This window comes from Megascapheus bottae, chromosome 16 (assembly GCF_031878675.1).
Source record: "Megascapheus bottae isolate mThoBot1 chromosome 16, mThoBot2.hap1, whole genome shotgun sequence".
In the NCBI taxonomy this organism is placed as follows: Eukaryota; Metazoa; Chordata; class Mammalia; order Rodentia; family Geomyidae; genus Megascapheus; species Megascapheus bottae.
Window position 1 is genome coordinate 55919392 of NC_143524.1, and position 22083 is coordinate 55941474.

The 22083-nt window shown below is 35.9% G+C and overlaps 1 protein-coding gene across 1 annotated transcript in view; it reads right to left on the bottom strand.

Annotated features, from left to right (window-relative positions):
• The window catches only part of Grm5 (glutamate metabotropic receptor 5), a 470415-nt gene that overhangs the window by 69613 nt on the left and 378719 nt on the right, over positions 1-22083 (bottom strand). The window contains exons 7-8 of the mRNA XM_090348591.1: positions 17588-17713; position 15339 (exon numbers count right to left, since the gene is read on the bottom strand). Of these exons, the coding sequence (XP_090204717.1) occupies position 15339; positions 17588-17713 (127 nt within the window). The remainder of the gene's footprint in view (positions 1-15338; positions 15340-17587; positions 17714-22083) is intronic.

Genomic DNA, 22083 nt, shown 5'->3' on the forward strand with positions numbered 1-22083 from the left:
ATTCTTCAAATTCTTTTCCTGCAGTTTTAGTCATACTAAAAAATGTTATTAAAAGAAAATGAATTGTATACTAAAAAGCAGTATCCTGTGGTGGATTCTTCTACCTAAATGTTCAAAAGCTTTCTGATTTTATGACTCAGAAATTTTCCAGCACTTCTAAATCTCACTGCGTTCCTATACATCCCAGAGAACTTTGATGTTTCCTTTGCTTTGAGACATGCTATGAGGGTTGTCAGTCCTGGGTTTAGATGACTTTTCCTAAGGCTGGCTGGAAAACAGAATACATATTCTGATACAATATTTCTTCCTTCCCAAGCCTAATCTTATCTAAACCTTTAGTAAAGTAATATCATTAGTCTTCTGCAATGTGAGCAACTACTATATATTAAGCCGAGAAAAATGCATATTGGTATTATAGAAAGAAGATATGAACCAGATAGCAGTGGTTCAAATCTATAATTCTAACTAGTCAGGAGACTGAGATTTGAGGATTATGATTCAAAGCCAGCCTAGGCAGATAAATCCATGAACCTCTTATCTCCAATTAATGAGCAAAAAACTGGAAAGTGGAGATGTGGCTCTAGGGGTAAAAATGACAGCCTTGAGTGAAGAAATCAAGGAAGAGGTGAGGCCCTGAGTTCAAGCCCCAGTACTGGTATACACACACACACACACACACACACACACACACTATGGCAACAAACTCCACAAAATAAACAAGGTTTACAAGGTTCATGCTATGAAGGTTAACTTCATAGCACAGTCAGAGAATTCCATTTCTTAGTTAACACACTACTGCACATCAATTCCACTTATGACTTTGGCTTGGCACCATGGTGATAGAACAGCAGTCATTGGTTCCTTTAAAGTACTGTGTGGTCAAATACTTAAGCTTTGTGAAGTATGGACTACTATTTAAACTATTTTTAATGGTTAAGGAAGATAATGAATGTGTGGAATATAAGAACATTTTAAAGGAAAAGTAGAAGGATAAATACAGCCTTGGAAACAGTAGAAAAATGGAAAGAAAACAGCCAAAATGCAGATAAGATATGCAGAAGCATTAACTCTGCAACCTACTAATGTTGAGTCCTAAGATAATTCAGTATTAAGGAATTACTGGTAAGCGTTCAGATGGGAAATCAGTGGAAATTCATGGAGGATAGATAATAGCCTGATCACATGGATTCAGGATTGGTGGGAAATTTTCTAAAATAATAGTTGTCTTGAAAACTTGCATAATATTTAGGAACTGATAAAAGGAGGAAAAGTACATACATAAAACAAAGTAACTCAACACCTGCTAAATTGCTTGTGTATTTTATTGAAGGTTTTTATGTTCTCCTGGGGAAAAAGCAGACTCTTGCTTTATGTTTCAATGTGCGTATGTGAAAATGGAAGTAGATAACTTGGAGGGATGGATAGAATTGGGGAAAAGGAGGGCAGAATAACGGAAGGGATGGATGCCATTAATCAAGCTGCACTTGTACACAAATTGACATGTTGAATTCAAAATCTTTTGACCATTATTTAAAGATAACTTGTTTGGATATAAACAGCTGTACATAAATGTTATACTGTCTTAAGTTATGTGTATACAAGGCAGAGCAAAATGCTCTATGATTTTTAACTTATTTATTGCAATCTTTAAGATTTATCAAAATGGCAGATATTTATCTATTTCAGATTATTCATATTAAATAATGTTCATGAACCATTCCTGAAGCAGATTAGATATAAACATGGAACTTGGGACAGGAAATATTTATCAAAAACTAAAACCATGTTATTTTCTTCAGTCTAACCATTGCAGAGTGATTATGACTGTGGAGATATTGCTTAGGACACTGCAAATTTATCATGTGGAGAGAACAGTGCATGTCTCATCATAAAGTTTCTGGTCAAATGACGACTTTTTTCTTAGGATGCATTTTGAGCAGTTCCAGTGAAAACTGAGATTTTAGTATTTTTTTCCTTCCTGGAGTCAGTAATATTTACAGGTGTAAACATACCATGATTGTTATTCACTGGGTTAGAAACAAACTTAAAAATTGCAATTTATTAGTTTACAAGTCCTGGCATCTTATTAAAAAGAATCATGTGGGGCAGAATTGTGGCTCAGTGATACATTGCTTGCTTAGCATGCATGAAGCGGTGGGTCTGACTCCTTGGCATAAACAGAGAAAAATGAAAGTGACTCAAGTGGTCTAGTGGTAGTCTTATGCAAAGGACGCTCAGGGACAGTATTCAGGCCCTGAGACTGGCAAAATAGAAAGAAAGGAAGAAAGAATTCATGTTTCTTTTTCAGAATTAAATGAATCAATTTAATCAAGCTCATTGTTGGGAATAAAAGTATAACAATTTTTTCATTGCATTTTAGAGGATTTTTTTAGTGAATGTAATTTCTTTTTTTAATATTGGGATAATGTCTAGAGGAGTTACAGTAGATGCATTACTTCTCACACATCGATACCCCCTCTCATGTTTTAGTTCCCATTTCAATACCCCCAGCCCCTTCCTATCATCTTGTTTTCCCCCTTCCCTTTCCTATTTTAAATAAACAAATTTAGAGGTATTTTTATAAAGAAACCAGTGGCCTGCACTAACCCATATACTGTCCCTAGTACCATTTTAAGAAAAATCATGAAATCTACAGATAAACAGAACTGGGCTAAAATCTGTGTGATGATAAGCATAGATTCTTTTCATTTTCCATCTGATTTCTGTAAAACGAAAATGATCCTTCTAACCTTTTAGGTGTGTGTATGGGGGGGAATCAGCTTGCAAAACACAAGTTTCCTACTAAGATAGGTGACAAGTATTTAATGTATGTGGATTTCATTTGTCTCCCTTCCCACATTCCACAAATATTTGTTGAGTGTCTACTACACTCTAGGATCTTGGAAATACTAAATTAGTAAGATATTTTAAGAATCCAATATAAGTCTTAAAAGGTAATGTCGAAATGTAGAAAGAATAGGTAGGCCTGAGTAAAATGGGTAATATTGTTTGCCCTTTCCTTGCTTATTGTTTACTTGCTTGTTTCAGACAGCCATTCTGTAATGGCTGAAATGGATTTCTTGGATGCTAGTCATGTGATTATCTGGGATAGATCCACTAGGGAATAGCCTTTTGAGGTTGTTGCAGAATAAAGGAAAGATAGGTGCATGAGGATGGGAAGAACAGATGACAAGAAGGGGAAAGTAGACTGGAATGTAACAAAGGACTAGATGATGTAGAACACGAGTTTGTGTAGACTTGGACTTTGAATAAGGTGAGACCACTGTAGGTTTTTTAAGAGAGTGTAGAGTGACCTGGTTTGCTTTCACAAAAAGATCTCCCTCTGTAGGGTGTAGGTAGGGACAAAGGTCCAATAACAGAGACTCATTAGGAAGATATTTCACTAGTAAAGGTGTACTCACAGTGGTAGTAGAAGAAAGTGGTTGAATTATGGCTGTGAAGCAAAAAACCAGTGTGATTTTCTGACTTCAGGACATAGGAGGAGTAAGAAAAGTAATTACAAAATTATTAGCCTGATCTACTGAATGAGTGGATTTGCCGTTAGGTGAAATATAAGATATTAACAGGGGCACATCCTGGAAACTCTGGAAGACCTATAATTTTACTTCAGAAAAAGGAAATGTGAGATATCTATTACCTAGTCAAATAAATATATCAAACAGGCAATTGAATAGTCAAGCCTGGAGATTAAATGAAATGTCTGGGCTGGAAAATTAAATTCCGAAATCTGTAGTGTGTGGATGATATTCAGTGATAAGAAGCTGGGCATGATTAACAATGAAGCTAAGGTGTATACAGCAGAAGATCCAAACTGCACCCTGAGGCCCTCCTCCAGTAGTGGAGTCTTAGTTATACTTCAGACATATAGTCTGATATAAAAGTAGCTATTAAAATATTTTAAAAAACACTAGCTTGTTGTGGAAAGACTTAGACTTTATTTTTTTTTACTTTTTTTTGTCAGTGCTGGAGTTTGAACTCAGGGCCTGAGCTCTGTCCTTGGGCTTTGTCAAGGCTAGAGCCCTATCTCTTGAGCCACAGCACCATTTCTGGCTTTTTCTGTGTATGTGGTAGTGAGAAATCAAACCCTGGTCTTCACACATGCTAGGCAAACACTCTACCACTAGGCCAAACTCCTGGTCCAATACTTTTTTTTTTTTTTTAATAAAGGATATGTTAAGCCAGGTGCTGGTGGCTCATGCTTGTAATCCTAGCTACTTAGGAGGCTGAGATCTGAGGACTGAGGTTCAAAGTCAGCCCCAGCATGAAACTCCATGAGATTCTTATCTCCAGTTAACCACCAGAAAACTGGAAATGGCTCTGTGACTCAAGTGGTACAATACTAGCCTTGAGCTGAAGAGCTCAAGGACAGTGCCCAGCCCAATTTCAAGCCCCATGACCAACTCTCCCCACACCAACAAAAAAAAAGAAAAAAGAAAATGTTAAAATTGTGTAGGAGGTCATCAATGAAATAAGAAAAGTTCACAGTAATAAGGTACTTTTTTTCTTTTTTTTTTGCCAGTCCTGGGAATGACTCAGGGCCTGAGCAGTATCCTTGGGTTTTTCTCAAGGTTAGAGCTCACTTGAGCCACAGCACCACTTCTGGCTTTTTTTCTATGTATGTGGTACTGAGGAATCGAACCCAAGTCTTTTAGCATACTAGGCAAGAACTCTAACACTAGGCCAAACTCCCAGCCCGATAAGGTACTTGTATGTAGAGTCAAAAGGCCTAAGGAGACAATTTAAGTGACATAAAAGAGGAGTTTATGATAACAGCTTAGTTTAACCAATGCAAAAAGCACTGGCTGCTCTTACCATCCATTTAAAAGATAACACATTTGTCTAGGAGTGTGGCCTAGTGGTAGAGTGTCTGCCTAGCAGGCACAAAGCCTGGGTTCGATTCCTCAGTACCACATACATAGAAAAAGGTGGAAGTAATGCTGTGGCTTAATTGGTAGAGAGCTAGCCTTGAGAAAGCTCTAGGATAGTACCCAAGGCCTGGATTCAATCCCAGGACTGGCAAAAAGAAAGAAAGAAAGAAAGAAAGAAAGAAAGAAAGAAAGAAAGAAAGAAAGAAAGAAAGAAAGAAGGAAGGAAGGAAGGAAGGAAGGAAGGAAGGAAGGAAGGAAGGAAGGAAGAAAGAAAGAAAGAAAGAAAGAAAGAAAGAAAGAAAGAAAGAAAGAAAGAAAGAAAGAAAGAAAGATTTCACATTTTAGTGTGGCCTGGTTTGTGGTCAATCGTTGGGTCATAAGGAAGCTCCATGTAGAACTTTTGAGATACCTCCGTAGAGCTTTCCATAGTGGTTGAAGTTTTCATTCCCACCAACAGAGTAGTAGTGTTCCCTTATGGCCACATCCCTGCTAGCATCTATTATTGCTAGTTTTCTTGACAATGGCCATTCTAACTTGAGTGAGGTGGAATATCAATGTGGTTTTGATTTGCATTTCCTTTATGGCCAGAGGTATGTAGCATGTCCTCCTGTGTCTATTGGCCATTCTTACTTTTTCCTCTGACAAATCTCTCTTTAAGTCATTAGCCCATTTATTGATTAGATCTCCCAGTCTGTGGGATTTCTGTTTATCTTGTTGGCTATGTCCTTTGCTGTGCAGAAACTCTTCATTTTGATTCAATCCCATTTATCTAGTCTTTCTTTGATTTGTTGTGATTCTGAAACTTAGAAAGCTTTAACCTATGCCTAAAAGGCATAGAGTTTCCCCTACCCTTTCCTATAAAACATTTCAAAATTAATTTTATTGTCAGGGTGATGCACAGAGGGGTTACAGTTACATACACAAGGTAGTCAGTATATTTCTTGTCAAACATTGTTACCCCCCTCCCTCATTTCACCCCCACTTGCCCTTCTCCCTATCCTCCCACAAATTGTAAAGTTCATTTCCAAAATATTGTCTTGTGAGTATCGCTGATGCATTGGGTCACCCTTGGCCCTTTGTCTCACTGTTTTGTTGTTCCCCTTCCCTTTCCTAATTCAAACATATATATTATATATGTATAATATATTTGTATATATTATACATATATAATATATTTACATATATTATATATTTTTATATTATACAATATAAATACATTATATATTAATATATTATATAATACACAGGTTCTGTAATATTACATTGAAGTCTTTGATCCACTTGGATTTGAATCTGGTGCAGGGTGATAAAAATATCTAGCTTCAGGTTTCTGCATGTAAATAGCCAATTCTGCCAGCACCATCTTCTAAACTGTGTTTCTGGCTCCATTATCAAATATTAAATGACTATATGTTTGCAGCACTGTTTACCATAGGCAAGATATGGAATCAACCTATATCTCCCACAGTGGATGAATGGATCAAGCAAATGTGGTATATACATACATATATATATATACACACACACATATATACATATGTACACATATATACCCATACACACATACACATATATATATGTACATATACAACACACAATGGAATTCTACTCATCTACCAAAAAGAATAATATTTTACAATTCATAAGGAAATAGAATGACCTGGAAAAAATTACATTAAGAAAGTAAGCCACAGTGGAAGAAACACAGTTGCATGGTTTCCTCATGATGATAGCTAAAGTATGCCTATACATCTACAAGTAAACACACTGAATGGTAAACACACCACACCCACACACTGGGGCATGATAAATTATATAAGTCTCTAGATATTCACCCACTGAGGCCAAACGGGGCTATGCATTGGAGTGGATGACAAAAGCTCAAGAGCTATGTGCATATGATCCTATAAAATAAAATGTTATGAAGTGAATTCCAAGAAAAAGAAACAATAGGTTCATTTTAGGTGATATTGGTTTTGTTTTTTGTTCTGTTCTTTTGTCTTGTTTGTTAGTTTGTATTTGGAAAGGTAAGGCAGGCACGGGAAAGATGGACAATGGGTGAACAAATACAACACTGATACTCACTCAACACTATGTGGAAAATGAACTGTACATCTGTGGGTGGGAATGGGAGAGAAGGAGACATCCTGTTAGAATCTCCCTGAGTTTTAATACATCCTGTTAGTTAAGCCACATCCCTTTGCAGATTGTGAACCTGAGCTCAGCCAATGTGAGCAGAGGGGTAGAGCCTGTTGGGTTAGGTATAAAAAGGGAGCAGCCTGCCTGCTCTGTGTACTTGCTTGCCAGTGTCTTGGTCAAGGCACACCCTTCTGCAGAAGTTCCTTTTGAGTTGGTGTCTTTATTCTTACATGTCACTCCAATATCCTGAGCTATTTCTTTTTTGTTAATTGTAAGGGTGATGTATAGAGAGGTTACAGTTACGTAAGTGAGGTAATGAGTACATTTCTTTTCACACAGTGTTATCCTCTCCCTCATTTTTCTCCCACTTTTGCTCCCCACTGATTTTCCTCCCCCCCATTTTAAAGTTCATTTCTAACATATTGTTTTGTGAGTATTGCTGTTGCCCTTCCCATTCTCAAATCAGTTAAACATGCACAATACACAGGGTACTCAAATAAAAAAAAATAGTGACAACTGGGGGTAAGCCAAAGGGGGAGGGAAAAAAGAAAATGAAATAACTGCATATAGTACACAAAGGAAAAAATACAACAAAGAAGACCTCTTCTTTCCATATCTTGTAGTTCATTTCAATTAGCATCATTTTATGCAGTTATAGTTATATATACGTAGCTATTGAGCTATTGCGATCCTCTGTGAAAATTATCCTAGACATACAGTAATTATTCAAATGAGGGAAACCAGCTATCCTGTTTCTTTGGGTCTGGCTTGCTTCACTTAATATGATTTTGTCCAAGTCTTTCCATTTCCTTATGAATGGGACAATTCCATTTTTTTCTGATGAAGTCATAGAATTCCATTGGGTATATATACCACGTTTTCTTGATCCATTCATCCCCTGAAGGGCAGCTGGGTTGACTCCATGTCTAGTCTATGGTAAATAATGCTGCAATGAACATAGTTGTGCTGATAGCTTTAGGGTGGCTTTGTTTGTGATCATATGATTTCTTACACTAAGTAATTAGGTTTATACACATGAGCTACTGGCACTCAGAAAATAGCTCAGTTATTACATCCATCATATCTATTGTCTTTTCTTTCAGTTATATTGAGATTTTCACTTGATCAACACCTATCTCTTTGTATTGCAATTATTTTTTTCAGATAGGGCTTGTCTTTTTATATGGAAGTATCCTCAGACTGTGGTACTCTATCCTTGCCTCCGAGGTTCTAAGGATTTGAGATATGACTGGCTTGTACTTTCAGATACAGTCTCTACATTTTTGCTCAAGCTAGCCTTGAACCTTGATCTTCCTATCTTGGCCTTCTGAGCACCTGAGATTTCATTATGAGACACATTGCTCTACCACATATGTACAGTCCAAATGCAGTTTCATTAGTCCTCTTCCAAGTATGGGGAACATCCAGACTGTGGGCTGTGCATGCCTTTTTTTTTTTTTTTGTGGGTCATGGGGCTTGAACTCGGCCTGGGTGCTGTCCCTGAGCTCTTCAGCTCTAGGCTATGGCCCTACCCTTGAGTCAAGCCCCACTTCCCATTTTCTAGAGGTTAGCTGAAGATAAAAGTCTCAGGTCCTTTTGTGCCCCGGCTGGCTTTGAGCCTCGATCCTCAGATCTCAGCCTCCTGAGTAGCTAGGATTACAAGTGTGAGCCACTGTACCTGGCTGTGCATGCCTTTTGAAATCATTTAATTTGGCCCTGCAAAGGCAACCACAGCATCATTTGAAATTCAATAATTCTAGAAGCTATCTTTTATAATAACATAAACATCAATACTAGCTAATATCAGTTACAAACTGGTCCTTGGCAAAATAGATTCTCTACTGCTATATAGAAATGAACCTGACTTATGTTTAAATCTGTACCAGTTGACCATGGCACTGTGTTGAAAACAACAGAAATTTGATACAAATTACTTTGGCTGGATGAACTAATGAATGAGTAGTAGGCTACAAAGGTGTTTAGCATACATTCTTCCTCAAAATAGTGTCTAACATAGAAACCAAGAACTCAATATCACTATCCTGAATATCTGCTTCATTTTAATTCCAACAAAAACTATTAGAACTGTAATAATAAATATTTCTTATTTAAACTTTCAACAAATCTCCTAAAGAATTGGAAACACACAATAATTGAAAAGAATGTCCCCAATTTAATTGTAATAATCAAACATGGCCACATTTAGAATGAAGTATATTAGAGCAGCCTGAAGATAATTAGTATTTGACCAGCTGAAAGCTTATTTTCTTCTTGAAAATATGGGGTTCTCAAAAGTGACTTTAAAAGACAGGCCGTATCACATAAATCTCTAGGTTTGATTTCCCATTAATTTTGTGATCTTGAGTAATTTGTAGTCTTACTTAATTAAAGTGTAAAATATCATCTATCTTACAGGATTCAAAATGTTTAATTTCATTATAACAATGTGATGGAAATGGAGAACAATACATGAGTATATATTTTTTTGTTTTGTGCTATTCCTGAGCTTTTATGCTCAAGGCAAGTACTTTACCACTTGAGCCACAGCTCCATTTCTAGATTTTTTTTTTTGATAACTCATTGACAATAAGATTCTCACATACTTTCTGCCATGGCTGAAACCATGATCCTTACATCTCGGCTTCCTTAACAGTTAGCGTTATAGGCCTAAGACACTGATACCCAGCCTCCACAGATTTCTTTTTTATTTTCAAATTATGTTTAAGAAAGCACATATGCTTTTTAATTAAAAGACCAAAATATGTCCCAATAAAGTAGACAAAACAGAGGAACCCAAGTGAAGTAAACATTTGTAAGGAGACTAACTCAAACACTGCCGTTACAGAACTTGCCAGTGGGTCCACTCTCTTGGGGTACATCCTCTTACCACTTACATTCCCACCATCTCCATCTATTTGATTCTGTTCACTTTTTCTTCTTTAATGGAAATACAAAGGTTCCAACCTCCAGAGCAATTAGGTAACTCAGGGAACCAGATGAATTTCCTACAGAATGTTACTCTTGGCATTAAAATGTTGATGTGCAAGGCTTTCCTTCCATTTTACAGCTCTGCACTTAAATAAGATACATGTCTTTAAGAGTAGAAGCACGAACTCATTCTAACTTCCTGTCATAAAGCTTCCCACTGAGTTACTTCTTGAAAGCCACATTGTTTTTGCTTTTCTCTTTCACTTGAGTTTTTTGGAAGGTGGCCGGGGCCTGGCAAACCTACCTGGAAATGTTCTTTGCCGTTTTGGCCTGAAGAACTAAAGATCTGAGGGTTCTTGTTACTTCCTTCCCATATTAAATTCTTCGACAGAAAACAAATTAAAGATGTTTTTCTAGGACAATTTTTGTAGCTATGCGGCAGGGCTTGGTGAGCTATGAAAAACTGTCTGGCAGAAGCTTTTAGAGAATTCTGAATGTTTTCTCGGATTGTAACCTTTCACATTTGTTCTCTCCAACCAGACTATTATATTATTGTAGTTGCCACCTTCTTTTTAGAGAATTAAGTATTTAGCTCTGCTGCTAATTCGTAACCAAATCTCTTCATTGCTCTTTTTCTATTCCTGCTATACTTTTTGAGTCCCAACCATCAATAGATTCATGTTGATTTTTTAAAATCCTTTACTGTGGTTTTCTCTTAACCACTTCCAACCTCCAATTTATTCTCCTGTTTTTATTTTTATATTTGTTTTTATTCTTTCCTAAAGTCCTAAAGGTTGTACAAGAGGGCTATAATTTAATAAAAAAAAATGTCCATTGTTTACTGGTCAGAATCAACCCTTTCATCGTTCTCCCTCAATCTTCCTGTTCCTGTCTTCTACTGTCATTTCACATTTTCCTCTTCCTTCATCATATTCGTACTGTGAGTATTCAAGCTGTATTTGACCCTATTCTCTTTTTCATTTATCTACCCTTTCCACTAGCCTTATTTTATGACCTATTAAACTGTTAATTGTTTGAGAGGGTCACTCAATGGAAACTTATTCCTGTATCCACTGTACTTCTGTCAGCTAAATCATGTGTGTAACCACAATGTCTCTGTGTATTTATATGGGAGGATGAAAATCATAACTTTTGGGTAATTCAAGTAGCTTAGTGAAGTACTTGAAATGATGAAAATTTAAACCTGTAGAGAAGTACAATATAAATATAAATACAGCCACATTCAATAAATGTTGACATTTTGTCATCATATTATTTCAAATTTGACACTGACACCCACAGAAACACAATGTATGCACAGCTGAAATTGTTTCTGTAATTCCCATCTGACTCCTCTCTCTCTCTCTCTTCAGATGACATTGCTTTTCTGAAATCAGTATCACATTTTAAAATAATTTTCACTCTGAAATGTGACTATGTAAACAATCTTCATAAAATTGTCCACACATACTTCCTTTCTTATTCAATTTTTGGTTATTTCTACAGATAATTATCTTGTTGAAAGCTATCTTTCTGCTGCAGTATAAATATTGTAGTGACAGAATTTTTATATGTATTGTTCACAGAAAATGTTCTGCATTGAAATGGTTATGTTAAGTGACAAAAGTCAGGCACAGAAAGACAAAGGACACATGTTTTCTCTTATATATGGAAGGTGAAGCTAAATCATAAGCATGTAAGACAAACATAGGCTCATATGCATATATGCACAAATAAGGAGAAGGAAAGATTCCAATGGTGTAACTCCACTTTAGTAAAATAAATACCAAAAAGCTGGTACATATTTTGCCAGAGGGAGTGTGTGTCAATGGGAGGGGTTAAATGAACAGAGAGAGTCAAGGTGGGAAAATACACTCATAATTGTGTGTGTGTGTGTGTGTGTGTGTGTGTGTGTGTGTGTGTGAAAATAGAACCAGGAAAACTAGAAGGGATGGGTGACACTGAGGGAGATGGTGAGGGGAATGGAAATGGTGGCACTGCTAAAAATGCATTGTACTCATAAGCTGACCTGTTGAGTTAAAAATGCCTTTGTACAGCTACTTTTAAAAGCTTCAAAAAATGAAAGAAAAAGAATGAAAATAAATAGTAGCTTTCTCCTCAGCCCAAATCAACGTTTTCATTAAAATCTTATGAAAGTTAACAATAAAGTAAAATTAACAATAATCAATATAAACAATAAATATAAATCAACAATAAATATATAAACTATTGCCTGCAGTGGGGTTCAACCATATACTCCTCCAGATATGGTGACTTGGTAAATTATTATTATTGCTAAATATATCAGTAAACATCAGTGGCAAGTGATTGCAAATGTAAGTTGTTTTTGGACAATTATTCAATTTCTGGTGTATTCCTGACTCTTAGTCATGTCAATAACCTTACAGTTTGTGTTGGGATTCATTTCTAGGCTCATAGAAAGCACTGAGCTCTCAGGGGACCTGAGCTGACCTGCTGCCCCGGCAGCAGGAGTGAGGTAAGTAAAGCCAAATATATAGAAGAAAGGCTAGAGTATTGTCCAAGGGTAGACCCAAGTATCTCTTTGGCAGATTTCGGGATAGGTGAAGCCATTAGAATTTGCTCTTAGCTAGTGTTTCCAAGTGATCTGTTACCCTGAGTTAAGAGTCAAGGATCTAGGCTTGCAAATAGCTGTAGGCACTTTAGAAAGGTGCAATACATACCAGTGAAAGATTAAACTTCATATATCAATGTGGTGGTGACCTTTCCAGACCTGGCATTTATCACCCCCCGCTTCCCATATGTGTGCTCACATCTGTGCCAGTAGCCAAAGACAAATCATTTCCTCCTTCAGATTTAAAAGCAACCTCTAGTCTCACAGTGTCTACAAGACAAAATTCATAAACTGGCTCTCATAGCTACTTAATTGCTCATTTATAATATGTTGCCATGGGCTTGCTGATTTCCTTTTTGTAAAATCTTGCGTTGATGCTGGGATTCCAGACATAAAAAAGGGACAGTCAGGATCTTGAGAAAGTTAAAATTTGGTTGTATAGAATACATATATATATTAATATACATATACGTATACATATATATATGATATAGTTTAAAAAGATGACAAAGTGGGAAGCACAGTTAACATTGGAAATACAGCAGGGTATTTTTTTTCCCACAAAAAAGAGACAGCAGTTTTCATACATTAAGAAAGCTTTCATGAAGATGGCGGCACAGATGAAATAGAGAGGGATGTGGGAGAGTTACTTTGTATTTGAAGAAAGCAAGAGGTGTGAATGCATGCATAGATATGGAGGACTAAAATTACATGTGCAGTCTTTGATACTACACTGTAAAGTGAGATAGAAAGCAGTGGGGCTCAAAATTAGAATGATTATAGTAGGAGAGATGGAAATTCGCATACTATGTTGAAAAGCATGGAACATATCCTACAGAGATATAAAATCATTGGCTAAATGTTGAGGTATTAGGTCAAGACATACTATTCTAAAACACAGCACCTGGGCATTGGAGAAAACAGCAGAAGCAGGAAGATCACTGTAAGCTTCCCGTGTTCTCCCCATAAAGAAGCCATTAAAGTCTCATTTGATGGGTACTATCTTGATAAGTAGAAATAAAAACATATTCTTATTTCTGAAAATACATCACTGAAGAGTACAAACAGGACTTATTTCTTCTACCTTGTTTTATTGCCATTAAATGATGATTTTTACCCATGTTTTTCTATGATTATATTCTATCCATCTAGTACAAAAATGACTTAAGCTCACAAGTGCTCTTGGGCTACTTTTCTGTCATATTCAAGTGATATTAAATGGACCTGTATGCTTCCTTTCTTAGATTGTCTTTTGTTATGAGGGACTAAGCCATAAATCTTAGGAAGGAAAGAAGATATATTTTCTCCTCCATGAACAATGATATAAAAGGGGTAGTTCTAGAAAATGGAAGCAGAGGCATGTAGCATAAACCTGAATGCGTAGAGGAAAATAAATTATTGCACTAGTCCAATGAGAAGAGTCGTGAATGCAGAAGAAGAAGAAGCATATGGAAGGAATGATTTGATCCAGCTCATTGCATTAACAAATTCACGTGTTGAACTGAAACCCTGTTGTACAACTACTTAAGGATAATAAAAAATTAATAGTAAAAAGTATTCACACAATTTTAATCATTAAGCGTGGTGACCAACTGGCTATATGTGGCAAAGAATAGAGTCTAAGATGACTTATTCCATTTTGGTTGTAGCAACTGAAAGAATGATAGTGCCATGATGGGAAAAGGAAGCGTGAGGTTATTAAAGGGACATGACACTGAAATGATAAGCTTTGGGAATATTGTGGATTAAACAGGTGGAGGTGTCCAGAAAGTAGATTGAAGAGTCTGGAACTCAGGAAAAGAAAGCGGACTGTGCTAGACTTCTGGGAGTCAATAGTATCCAGACAGGAGTTTAAGACCAGGGAAGTAGATATTGTCCCTTGAAAATTGTATAAGAGAAGCAGCGAATCTACCTAGCGTTATCCATTGTAGATAATGTGGACCAGGAACAATAAAAACCATCTAGAAATGGTGTTTATGTGGATTAAAGAGCCCTGTGCTGTGACATGGCTGGCAGAGAAGCAGACTTCAAGAGAAAGTCATCATCAAGGCTATTAAGTTGAAGAGAAATATTTGTAAGATAAGACCGGATGTGTGATCATCAACTTTACCAGTGTTGTGGTCCCTAGTATTTTCATTTAGCACAGGAGACAAATTGCTTTGATGAATTAAATGTAAGAAAATCTCATAACGAGAGAATATTTCTTTACTCGAGAGTTGTCTAGAAAGAGGACTAAAGTGGAATTAACGGTGGGAGGATTTTTTTTTCTTCTCTTCAAAGAAAGGACATATTAATAAACATATCTGTTATTAACATGCTAAAAAAAGAAAGGACCGCTTTGAGCTAAAAACAGTAAATATTAACAATCACACACAGGTAGTCTTATTAGCCTTTTCTTGGTTATTACTTTGATAATAATTAAAACACTATCATCTAGTGCATTCATCACTTTTTCAAAGCTGAGCTCCAATGTGTACTTCAACACGGCAGCTTCCAAAATTCTTCAAGGATAGTTATGTTCTTTCGGATTAGAATCTTTACATATAACATTAGCCACAGTGTGTGCTTTCCTGTTTTTCTCTCCTACTAGAATACCAGGATTTTGGAGACTTACAGCACAATTTCTATCCTCATTTATATTTCAGGTACAAACTAAGGCTTTCATTTACTAATTTGGTTAATTCACACGACCACCTCAAAGCCATCTGAAACTGATCTGATCTAAAACCAACCTGTTAGATGTTGAGGGTAAATGTATTTCTTTACTCTTCAAGTGATAATTACGACACCCTTCCTTACCTTCTGCATTCCATTTATCTCTGTCCTATTTATTGTACACCAAAGTAAGACCTTAGCTCTTCCAAAGAGCTGCTCAGAGATAGCAAAACCTTTTATCTGTAGTATTGACAACCATCCAGCATTATTCTCTGCTTCCACCTGGCCTCAATTTTTTCTTATACCAAGAAGAACCCAATTAAAATATACTTTTAATCATATTGCTCATGTTTGCCTAAATCCATGCAATTATTCCTCATTGTACTCAGCCACAAAATGCAAATCCTAAGCATATAGCAGCTTCTGGATGACTCAGCCCCCGTTAGCCTTCTGATTTCTTTTGACACTACTCTTATATCTGCTTTCCCACATGCACAGCGACACACTCACTGTCAGAGCCATGTTCATTCTCCCTATCATTGGCTAGCTATTTCTATTTATCACATAGTTTTACCCGATGTCTCACTTCTCTAGTATTTTTATTTTCTCACTGCTGTTTGTTGTGAATATATGTATATATTATAGTATTATATCTGTATTATGTATGCATCATATATAGAATATATAGTGTACTGGTATATATGTATATGTACACACATACATCTATAGATCTAAGTCTCTGTATAGATTTATAGACATATGTATGTATAAGTTTTTATGTGGAAGTTGTACATATATAGGTTTTGTTATCTATGGGAAATCAACAAACCCCCACCCCAGATACCAAAAGATGGATGTACGTACTTACAAGATGTAATATTTAAATTTCAGCATCATTATTTTTTCATTGCTGGCATTTTTATACACATTTTAGCACAAATATTTATTCAATAAAAATTTCTGAAACCTTTGTGTTTAGCACTGAATCAAGTTCTGAGGATAGTTCAATGAATAAGATCATCAAAAAGCTTGTTGATTAATAATATAAAAGGACTAAAATTCTATTACAAGATATTTTCAGGCTTTATTAAATGGAAATTTTTTTAAGTCAAAGAAAGTCTCCTGTAGAATTCCTAAAAAAATTCAATGCAAAGAAGAGTCAGCTCTTTTTTTTTTCTTTGAACCAGACTTCTGAAATGAGATAAGACAGCTACCACAGATAATCATTCATCTTCTGTGGGATGGCATCACTTAGACGGCCTTATGGCCATCAAGCCTCTAGGAATTCTGTGCTAATATCCATCTTCATTCTGGAACTGCTAGCTGGCCTGATGTATCACATGATCAGCCATTAGCCCAGAATTTCCTTCCAGACTCACCTTTCCGTCCTCATTCTCTTCTATCTATAAATCCATGCTCTCTTACCATATTGCAATGTTTTCCTTTTTGCATTCTCAAGTAAAGTGTAAGACGCGTTAAGATGCACACACTATCTTGATTTATGGGTGTTGATTTCATTAGTAAGCAAATGAGGCACATGCTGTGATTATACCGAACACTCATTGGAACGAAGGTGAAGAGGAGTCATATCTTGTTTTTGCATTGTAAAAAGTTAGAACCAGCATAGAGAGCACACAACACAATGAGAAAAGACAAGTCTATCTCGTATCCAATATTACTTAGAAAGTTATTAGTTATAAGCCAGGAGCCAGCGGCTCATGCCTGTAACTCTAGCTACTCAAGAGACTGAAATGTGAAGATTGTCCATGGAAGCCAGCTTTAGCAGAAAGTCTATGAGATTCTTATCTCCATGTGCCCACCAAAAAGGCTGGAAGTAGGGTTATAGTTTAAGTGGTAAAGCAATACCTTTGAAAAAGCCAGGCCCTGAGTTCAAGCTCCAGTAAGGACATATCCACATACACTTACTAGTTGGGAGCCTTTTGATTTCACTTAAGGGAAAGCATTAAGAAAAGCACAAAGTTTCACTACTTTTCTACTCTGGATTGGGTGTGACTATGTGTACATACTGTGCAATGTATATATACCTTTCCCAAGCTAGAACTTTTCCCTTTACATGTCAAATAGCACACTTAGCTAAGGCCCAACTTAGGAGTGACTGGCAAGTTCATTCTGGGATGAAATGGCCAGTAGACAACCTGGAAATTCCTACCTAGTTAGGATAAGATGGCAGATCTTCCCCCAGAAACCTGAAAAAACAAGTTCCAGCTCTCAGAAGACTTGGGTGTCCAAGGGAAATTCTTTGTGCCCTACTGAAAATAAACCAAGATGAGAACTACTTGGATAGGAAACTCTTTCTCTGTGCCAGTGTCTTTTTTTTTCCCAATTGACTGTGGAGGAATGTGCTAAACCCCAACACGTGTACTGTCAAATCATCTGTGGGCCAGGACCCCAGCTGGCAGGCCTTGCAGGTGTATTCATCGAAGACATACTCATTCTCCTTGCAAGGGGTGCAGGTCCAACAGCAGCTCACCTCTCCCTTCCGGATCACCTAAGGCCAATGGTAAGACATTTAATCAATTTTTGCATATGTTTTCATGAATTACTTTTAAACAAAGATATCAAATCACTTATTCAAATTGCATGTGTGTGCTGCTTTGTAAAGCAAAAAGGCTTTTCTCTCCAATTTCAAATGATGTTAGATAGGCGGGATAAATACGAATCTACTTAATTTATAATGAAAGGAACTGAAGATGAATGTAAACATGAGAAGTGATAAGCCCCAAATAATAAAGTTGATGGGTGGAAAGGTCAGGAACTAAATTAAGCTTAGTGCTGAGGGCTGGTGTAATCTAATTCTGGAGGCTTAGATTTGAAGATCAAGGCATGAACCAACCCAGGAAGAAAAGTGAATGAAACTCTTAGCTTCAATTAACCAGTAAAGTGTAAAAGGGAGCTATGGCTCGAGTGGGCTCAAATGGCAGAGTGTTTGCCTTAAATGAAAAGGCTAAGGGACAGTGCCTAAGCTGTGTGTGTGTGTGTGTGTGTGCGTGTGTGTGTGTGTGTGTGTGTGTGTGTGTGTTCATATCATATAAAAATCAAGGATAATTAGCTATGGATGCATGTATTTTTCTAAGTGTGTTTGTTCATACACATGTATATACGTTTATATATATGTACATATAAATAACTGAATTTCCAATGATCTATGTCTTTCTTTGCTCCAAATTGGGAACTTTTTCTCTCTAGATTCACCTTGGTTTCTTTCCACTAGTGAGTAATTTTATCTTGTTAAGTTTAAAAAGTCTATACTTATCGACAAAAATAACAAGGTTTTGTATTAGATGGATTAAACAGAGGCAAAGAGAAAAGGATGTCTGGGGATAATCTATTTACTAAAATCCTGCTTCAATAATTCAGCCCATTTTTTTCCCCTCTATAAAAGCTTTGCTTTGTTTGAAAAGAAGGGAGGCAATGTACTTGAGACTATTACATATGGCTCTATCTCTTGTTTTTTTGTTGTTGTTTGTTTTGTTTTGTTTTTAGGCAATAGAAAATAATTAGAAGAATTTATCAATTGGAAAAGTTCAAAATGTTATTCTGTAGAAATGAATATATCCTTTGTTCCTTCATGAAACAAAAACAGAATTTATACAACAATCTTATAAATATGATTCTATCATATTCATATTTCTCATTTCACATATTGTCTTCACTAATGAACTTTAATAAAGCACATTTTTTATGACCATACATAATTTTAAATGGCACTGCTATATTTTCTTTTGATCAAAATCTTTTTGACTCTCTGAATTATACCATGTGATGTTATCATTACTAAAGTAGTTCAATTATAGCCTTAAACCGTAGTTAAGAAAATGTTGTTAAATGCACACTCAGATCTCAGGAAAATAAAATTTTAGAATTAAAAATGATTATGAATATATTATTGCTAAATAACTGGTAGTAAGACTCTGATAATAGGAAATTAATTTCTCCATTATATAAGATATTATTAGTAGGATGGGGATAGAAAATAGATAGTTCAAAATAAAATATTCAATCTTTTTAAGCTATTGGTGCAATTCTATTGATGTAAAATGTCAAAAACAAGGAACACCTATGTAGCAATTTACATTGTATAATCTGAAGCATTTGGCAAGATGAGTGGGTATAAAATTGTTAGATCATTTTATAGCAAGATTTAGGAAAAAAATTTTTCCTCATATATTTTTTATTGTAATTAATAGAAGGGTCACATTATATTCAGCAGATAGAAGGTGCATTACTTCATATACATTGATACCCTTTCTCATGTCTTGGTTCCCATTTACCTCCCCCCACCCTTGCCCCTCATCTTATCCTCCCTTCCCTATATGACTTCAAATAACCAAATACACATATATACAATATATCAGATAACAAGGTGAAATACTGTAACAATATGAGATAACCAAGGGACAGCAAAAGAGATGAGAGATAGCATAGTACATCAAAGGCAACAATCACTTGTTATATGTCTTTTGTTTCTACATCCTGGAGGTCCTTTCATTTAGCGTCATTCTGTATGGCTTTAAGTATCTAGGTTTTGTTCTATTGTAAATCTCTGCTAGGAGAACCCAAGGTTTCTACTAATTATGACAAATGAGGGAAACCATTGGGCCTATGTTTAGGAAAAATTTTTATGCAAAGATATAAATAGCATTCATTTAGGCTTTGGATTATACAATTATTATTATAGCCCATCTATTAAATTGCAAGTATATAACAAGAAACATAGACCCAAATAATGTTTTTTAATAGAGCTATATTTCAATAAGCCTTTATTTACCAAAATATTCAGCAGGTCAGATTTAGACTGTGATTCACAGTTTTCACTCTTGTTGCATCATGAAATGAGACACATTGAGATTTTCAACTATTTCATAATCTATTGATTCTTTTAGGAAATATTAACAAATTTATTTTTATAATCTTTGGCCTTTTCTTTCTTCTTCCCTAGTTTTATGCTTCAGAATGACCCTCTGAGGACTTTACTACCAATACTAAAATATGTCAACTATTTTCTTTTCTTTTCTTTTCTTTTTTTGTGGGTCATGGGGCTTAAACACTGCCTGGGTGCTGTCCTTGAGCTCTTCAGCTCAAGGCTACCTCCCTACCCTTGAGCCAAGCCCCACTTCCCCACTTCTAGAGGTTAATTGGAGATAAGAGTCTTAGTCCTTTTGTGCCCCAGCTAGCTTTGAATGTTTATCCTCAGACCTCAGCTTCCTGAGTAGCTAGGATTATAGGAATGAGCCACCACGTTCCCCCCATGCCCAGCACTGTCAACTATTTTCTAACATCTGAAATAAGTTCTAAACTGAATACAGATGATGAAAAGATCAAGGCAAAGGGCTCCAGGCAAACCTATTGCTTGAAAATGTAACTATTGCTTGAAACTGTAACACAATATCTAATATCTTCTCTCTTTAAAATAATAGTTTCAGCCAGGCCCAGGTAGTTCACATTGTAATCCTAGCTACTCAGGAGGCTTGGGTAGGAGGTTGGACTCTTGAAGCCAGCCCGAGCAGGAAATGCTGTGAGATTCTTATTTATAATAAACTACTCAGAAAAAGCTGAAAGTGGTGCTATGGCTCAAATGGCAGAGCAATAGCTAGCTAGCTAGAGATATATAGCTTATATAATATATAATGCATGCTATATATGGTAGTATATATTAATATATATTTATTGAACTTAATATATTAAGCCTTGAGCAAAAGAAGCTCAGGGACAGCACCCAGGCCCAGAGTTCAAGTTTCCAGGACCAGCAAAAATAAATTAATAAATATAAATAAATAATATTTTCATCTTTTAAAAAATTTTCTGTAGTCATGAACATACTATAATTGGTCTATTTCCGGTATCCTTAAATTACTGCCACTTACCCACTTTTCACTTCACAATTTTTTGCTTCTTTATTTTGAACCAAAATATATAGTCTACATTAGAACGTACCCAAAGTACATCCTCTGGGTTTTGAGAAATGCAGAATACCAAACATCCACCATCATAGTAACACATCTTAGAGCTTTACTGACCCCAAAACTTCCATTCCTATTGTTTTTTCTTCCTTCTTTCTAGCCCTAATGTTTTATTGTCACCTTATACAGAATGTTCTGTAATTGGAATCATAAAATTTCAGATTGGCTTATTTCTGTTAATTTATATTTAAGATTTCTCCATGACTGCTCACTAATAGCTCATTTTTAAAAATTTTTTAAATTTATTTTCATTTTACTTTATTATTTTACGTATTCATACAAATGGGTTTCAGCTGAACAAATCAGTTTATAAGTACAATGGTGTGTGTGTGTGTGTGTGTGTGTGTGTGTGTGTGTGTGTGTGTGTGTGTGTGCTGGTACTGAAACTTGAAGTCAGTCCTATAGCTTTTAGTTCAAGGATATCACTCTTCCAGTTGATCAAAACTCCACTTTTGGCTTTTTGGTAGTTAATTAGAGGTAAGAATCTTGTGGACATTTTTGCTCAGGCTAGTTTCAAACCCTGATCCTCACATCTCAGCCTCCTAAGTAACTGGGATTCGATTTGTAAGCCAGCATCATTCTGCTAAGTACAATATATCTTGATCAATGTCCCCTCTTTGATCAGTCTTCCCAATCTTACCCAACTCTACTCAAGTCCTGAAGTTATGTCATTATACACTTCTTGACTGATACTATTTGATTTATGTACATATAATATATATATATATATATAATGTCTGTATATATTGGTCCTTCTAGATCAGTCATTACTTGGCTTGCTATCTCAGAACCAGCCTGCCACAAACTAACTCATGAGCCTTTTCCCAAGATGATTCTAATTGGGTGAAGCTGGTCAAGATGTACTGTAAATTGACATGTTGTATTGATGACCCTCATT